This window comes from Python bivittatus, unplaced genomic scaffold (assembly GCF_059951505.1).
Source record: "Python bivittatus isolate LINGU-HERP-01145 unplaced genomic scaffold, Pbiv_v1 ctg000610_np1212, whole genome shotgun sequence".
Taxonomy (NCBI): Eukaryota; Metazoa; Chordata; class Lepidosauria; order Squamata; family Pythonidae; genus Python; species Python bivittatus.
This window is the reverse complement of record NW_028277088.1, coordinates 23,004,304-23,010,443: the sequence shown is the minus strand read 5'-3', so window position 1 is coordinate 23,010,443 and position 6,140 is coordinate 23,004,304. Positions and strand designations below refer to the sequence as shown.

The 6,140-nt window shown below is 35.9% G+C and overlaps 1 protein-coding gene across 1 annotated transcript; it reads left to right on the top strand.

Moving 5' to 3' along the window:
* The first annotated feature begins 2,410 nt into the window (after positions 1 to 2,410).
* SAMD9L (sterile alpha motif domain containing 9 like) lies at positions 2,411 to 6,140 on the top strand. Its single transcript, XM_088150535.1, is given in 18 exon segments — positions 2,411 to 2,431; positions 3,081 to 3,537; positions 3,540 to 3,701; positions 3,704 to 3,808; positions 3,811 to 3,837; positions 3,840 to 4,076; positions 4,079 to 4,111; positions 4,114 to 4,175; positions 4,178 to 4,489; positions 4,492 to 4,578; positions 4,690 to 4,827; positions 4,829 to 5,030; positions 5,033 to 5,374; positions 5,377 to 5,537; positions 5,540 to 5,581; positions 5,584 to 5,633; positions 5,635 to 5,737; positions 5,790 to 6,140. Coding segments are annotated over 18 exon segments (2,892 nt in total).

Below are 6,140 nucleotides of genomic sequence, written 5' to 3'. Positions count from 1 at the left end.
TTCTGACCACAAAATGTCTGTGTTTGGCATGGTCCATGCAGGCTTGTGAGATTACATTCCTATCAAGGAGACAAAGTATGCCTCTGGGAGACCTAACTAAGCAGAGCCTAGTTACAGGAACCACACCATAAATAGCTGGATGAGAGACTGTTAGGTTGGTCAGGACTCTAGACGTTAGGAAAAAGGAGGGATGTGCCTTGAAAACTACCCTTAGTTCATAACAAGACCATGTCCCTTTTTTCTCAAATGTAAAATTGGTTGGGTTATGGTGCTGAATAGGAATGCATGCAATTTAGTATAAATCTGCCCTTTGTCTATATGGCAGTAAACTAGTCAATTTTATTTTTTATTTATATATTTTTTAAAAAATAAAATCTGTCCCTGGTTTTTTTTTTTGTTGTTTTCTCTAACATACAGAATTCTTTATTTTTTATGTGTGCGTCTATTTTTGTGTGTGGATTTATGAGAGGAGAAAGACAAATTTTAGTGAATTCTATTTGGCATCGCTGTCTGTCACAGCAATCTGTTGTGCTGGATCTTGCAAATCTATTCCCAGAGAACAGAGGTTTCTTTTACATCCCTAGCTCACAGATTTTTTCATGGCAATCCAAATCAACTAAGCAACTTCTTATGTCGTTCCTCCATTAAATAAAAACGTTTTGCAAGTATTCTTTTGGCCATCAATGCTGCACTATAATTTGATGGACCCAGCTGAGATAGTGAAACTGACAGCTTTGATTAGAGAAAAGACATTGGATAATTTTAATGTTAATTGGAAGACCCTTTTGGACTTTTTTGCAGGAAACAGAAAAAAATGAAATTATGATATATGGATTTGATGATTAGTAAAATTAATAGATTATAGGAAAAAATGGATGTTAATTTGAAATCTTAGAGTAAGATTTCATGTAATGTATGTTTTACTTATATCTGCTGTAAAGGAAATCAGAACTCTTTTTTTTTTTTTTGGTATTTCTGCTTCTTTCTTTTTCTTTCTTTTTCTGCACCTTTTCTTTCTCTTTATTCTTTCTTTTATTCTATTCTCTTTATTTATTATTAGTCCTTGTTACTTTTTGTTTTTTAAAAATTTAATAAAGTTATTATAAAAATGCTGCACTATCATTTGTTTAATATTTTTAATAGAATTGTTACAATATGCTGATAAGGGTTTTTGAGCCTGTACGGTTTTTTAAAATTATATCTTACAAGTCACTCTGGGAATTCATTTCAGTTTTAAAGGATTTGAGGAATATTTCTTAAATTGATAACTTATGTGCCATGAGTAGTTTTCAACTCCTAGTGACCACATAGATAGATCTTCTCTATGACGATCTATCCCTAACCTATTCTCTCAAGTCTCCCAACAGTGCAGTCATTGCCATTGTAACTGAGTCCAGCCACATAGCTACTGGTTGACCCCTTCTTCTCTTTCCTTCCACCTTTCCCAGCATTAGAGCCTTTTCCAGAGAGCTGGGTCTTCGCATAATGTGTCCAAAGTAGGATAATTTGAGCCTGGTCATTTGTGCCTTGAGTGAGAACTCTGGCTTGATTTGTTTGATGATCCATTGGTTTGTTTTCTTGGCTGTCCACGATATTCTCAGGAGTCTTATCCAACACCTAAGTTCAAAGGCGTCAAGGCTCTTCCTATCCTGTTTCTTTAAAGACCAACTTTCACTTCCATAGAGTGTCACAGGGAATATCATGCCTTGCATGGTATTTCTTAAATAGCTGAACCTCTTTTCAGATCAGGAATACAGTATATGTGTGTATGTGTGTTTCAACAAGGGAAATGATTAATATTTGATATCAGCCTAAAATGTCAGTGTTCGATTTCATTTACTTTAAAAATTTGGTTGCCACCCTTCAAAATTAAATTAAATTAAATAATATAAATGAGATTTGGCAATAATTGACAAACTCATTCAGAATTAAATGATATTAGGAAATGTGGGTTGGTTGGCTTTAAAGAGAACAGTATCTAATAGTTGTTGTGGTTGTTCAGTCGTTAAGTCATGTCCGATTCTTCGTGACCCCATGAACCATATCGCGTCAGGCCTTCCTGTCCTTCACTGCCTCCCTGAGTTTGCTCAGTTTCATGCTCATTGCTTCAGCGATGCTATCTAACCATCTCATCCTCTGCCGTCCTCTTCTCCTTTTGCCTTCAATCTTTCCCAGCATCAGGGTCTTTTCCAAGGAGTCCTCTCTTCGCATTAGGTGACCAAAGTATCTGAGCTTGAGCTTCATTATCAATCCTTCCAATGAGCAATCAGGGTTGATTTCCTTTAAGATTGACTGGTTTGACCTCCTAGCAGTCCAGGGGACTCTTAAGAGTCTTCCCCAGCGCTCAGCCTTCTTTATGGTCCAGCTCTCACAGCCATACATTACTACTGGAAAACCCATAGCTTTGACTATGCGTATCTTTGTCGGCAAGGTAATGTTTCGGCTTTTTAATATGCTATCTAGGTTTGCCATAGCTTTCCTCCCAAGGAGCAAAGCGTCTTTTAATTTCATGGCTGCAGTCTCCACCTGCAGTGATCTTGGAGCCCAAATAAATGAAGTCTGTTACTGCTTCCATTTCTACCCCTTCTATTTGCCAGGAATTGATGGGTCCAGATGCCATGATCTTAGTTTTTTTAATGTTGAGTTTCAAGCCAGCTTTCGCGCTCTCCTCTTTCACCCTCATCAAGAGTTTCTTTAGTTCTTCTTCACTTTCTGCCATTAATCTAATAGTAGCAGCTTTCAAAAGTAATGAATACTGTACATCCATCTAGTGAACATGTATGATTTTCAACCAAATACAATATACTGTATTGCTTCCATTTCTTCTTAAAAGAAGGTAGTGTGCCATGCAGCAAAAATTATCCACCTTGTAATCAGTCTTATGACAATGAATTGGGGATAAAAAAAATAAAAACTTTACTATTCCATACTCCTGTTTCACAGTAGCTTACGCTAACAAGAACAGATATCTGCAGAATTGTTCTGACTGAAGAGAATTTATCCATACACCCAGTGCTGGGCAGAGCCTGCAAAATAATTTTTTTAAGTTATGCAATTTATGATGAAAATGATAAGCTAAGAAATGGGATCAGCTACATCTGTCTAAATACACTGAGGGCTGGACAAAAGAGCATGGCAGACTATGGCTAACCAATGTACTTAAACACAAGGAGAAATATGATGACATTATTTTCCATCAAGATGTAACAGGCTCTGTTTGGAAGATCTTGTCAAAGCAAGATCTCATAGCAATGGGGATAACTCATGGTCCAGCAATTCAAATAATGCATGCATTAAATGACAATCCAGGTGAAGGCTCTAGCAAAGTTTATGGGCATGCATCCAGCACTGGGCTTCCTAATGTTAAATTTTCCAGCAGAAACAAAAATGGAAGTGAAATTAAAGAAATGAGCAAAGGAGAATTAGCTGATGCCTACAAACCAGAAAGGTTTGTAAGACCCGAATGCATGGAGCTATCACAACCTGTTCTTGAAGGCTCTCCAAAAACCATGCTTCATCAGGAAACCAAACGAACATGTCAGATCATTCTTTTGACAAGTGTTCCACAGCCATTGTTATATACAGCAGCATTCTGTATATTATTCTTCATATTACTGAAACAGGGCCACTGAATCTTATTGATCCAGTCCATGAATTTAAACTCTTAACAAATACAGCAAGTTCCACAGAAAAGAATTTGAAGTTAAATTTTGTAATGAGATTTTCAGATTTGCTGCAGCATGCATAACCTCTCATACTAATGATACTATTCACTTAGTTATATGGGATAATCCTCATGGGGAAATTGTTGAATGAAAATCCAAAATAAAGAGAAATACTTGACACAATGATAAAGCAGTATTTTGGAAATTTTGTCACTATTGCAAAAGATTGCATTAGGAAACCTAGATTTGTGGAAGTGTTACAGCAAAACAGTCTTGCCTCAGAAATATTTATTACTGAAGTTGACATAGTTCCAAAATACTCTAGTTGTCACTCTAAGTATTTCCTTACAAGCGCATATATCTATCAAACTGAAACATGGGAGCAATGCTTATTCATAAGAGATGAAGCTTCACCAGAAACATGCGTAAGTCTAAAACAGAATATACATATTTATACCCAAACTCCAGAAATTAACGAAGGACAAAAAAGAAGCTGAAGAAATTAAGCTTAAAAAGCTGGAGAGAAAAGGAGCAAGAAAGATGGTAAGGGTTACAAACTGGTGAGCCTTCTTGCAGGCAACAAAGATTTGCTAGATCACTCTCATTACGACTGATATATTTTAGCCACAAATGCCTTTCACCTCATGCACAGCACATGGACTTCTTGTAGAAAATAATTTTTATTTGCTGTTCTGGAGTACTATCCAGAGTCTGCAAGCAGCGATGTGGTCAAAGCATTCAGAGAAACTAGAGTTGCATATGTTCATTTCCCAAAGCAATATCAGAAAACTGGAAAGTCAGTTTGTGAAATAAAAAATAATAATAACCAAATCTCTATCAGCAGTCAAGCTGGATTTTCTGCAGTGGCAGAACTGATCTAAAGAGATTTGTTGTTGTTGTTGCTGCTGTTTATGTCATAAGCTGATATTGCTTTGGGGAAGAATTAAATGATATACTATGTATTTGTATTGGGGCACAGACATAGCAGAGCTAAAAAGATCTCTTGCAAGCCATATTTACTGAGGCAGATAGATTAACAAACGGATGCATATCCAACTTGAGCCTGCCAATGGCGAATGGTACTATCCAAAAATTAAAATCAGCAATTCAAACATTTCTATGGCTTTTACTATCAGAAAGGTTTTCTTCTACAGTTCTCCCCACCGAAAGAAGAAGTCTCCATGACTGCACTGGAAATTCTTCAGCAAGTAAGTGTAAATAAGTTAAAAAGAATAAAGAACTATTTTTTGAATTTAAAAAAAAAAAGCCAAGAACAGAATTTTTATCATGGTGGGAAGGTATGTTGGTGGAATTTTTATTTCTCTTTTGAAAATTATGCCTCACTTTTTATTAAATGGGATGCATATGGAAACTTGAACATCTGATTAAATCAGGATCTCAGGCTTCTGAACAATCCTTCACAAACATTATCAACCTTTATCATCATCCAGGCTGTGGTAGCCCTTCTTTAGCCTGCGTACTCCTTGGGAACTGGGAGTGCAAGAGATTTAGATGCACTGTACTAAAAAATAAAATTCTTGATTTTGCTGAAATTGGAACACAGTTGACCATCTTAATTATGTATGGGGCATCAAACAAGTTTGATTATTTGCCAGTTCTGATTCTTGTAGATGATTCTGAAGAGCAAAAAAATGTTTAGTTACTATAGCATGCTATCTAATCTACTACTGCAGAAAATAGCATTATATACAAAAATCTTTGGTCATAATCTTGAATTGTATGCAATCCCAGAATCTTGCAGAAAGTACAGAGTATGCAAAGTATTGCTCTGGAACCAAAACTAATTTGAAAGAACAAAGGGCTTTTGAGGAAAACCTCAAATAAAATGTACAATAGATCAGTAGGAACTTCATGAAGATTTCTATTCATTTATGATTATGAAAAAAAATCGACATTGAAAAAGGACATTGAGAATATAGTCAAGAACACACTGAAAGGTCTCAATGTTGCAAGCACAAGTTATTTCTTTTCTAGTATTTTTAAATTCTTATGTTAGAGAATCCACTATCTCTGTAACAGAATGGAAGTAAGTACTAAAGGAAAAGATGTAGGTATAAAGCCCATGTGGCATACCAAAAGCTTGGATGGCAAGATGGAAAATAGTTCCATCGTTATATTGTAGTACAAACTGAAGTGCAAGAACAAGGACGATATAAAGGAGTACATATCAGTCACTCGCTGATTCCTGAACAGTGCCTTGAAGAATTGAAGTAAATATTTAAGTTGACTAAAAGTAAGATAACACTATGATTGCTGAAAGGGGACTTATTTTATGACATTGGCCTAGGAACAGACAAACTTCAGCAAGATGTACAAAGCATGCTGCTGAGAAAACACAGAAAGGAACATGAAACACTGATTTCCCCATTAATTGAAGCAATTCAAAGAGAAAGGAATAAGGAAAAGAATTCTGAGCTTGCATTTCAGTGGACTAAGAAAAAGAAGTGCTCCTGA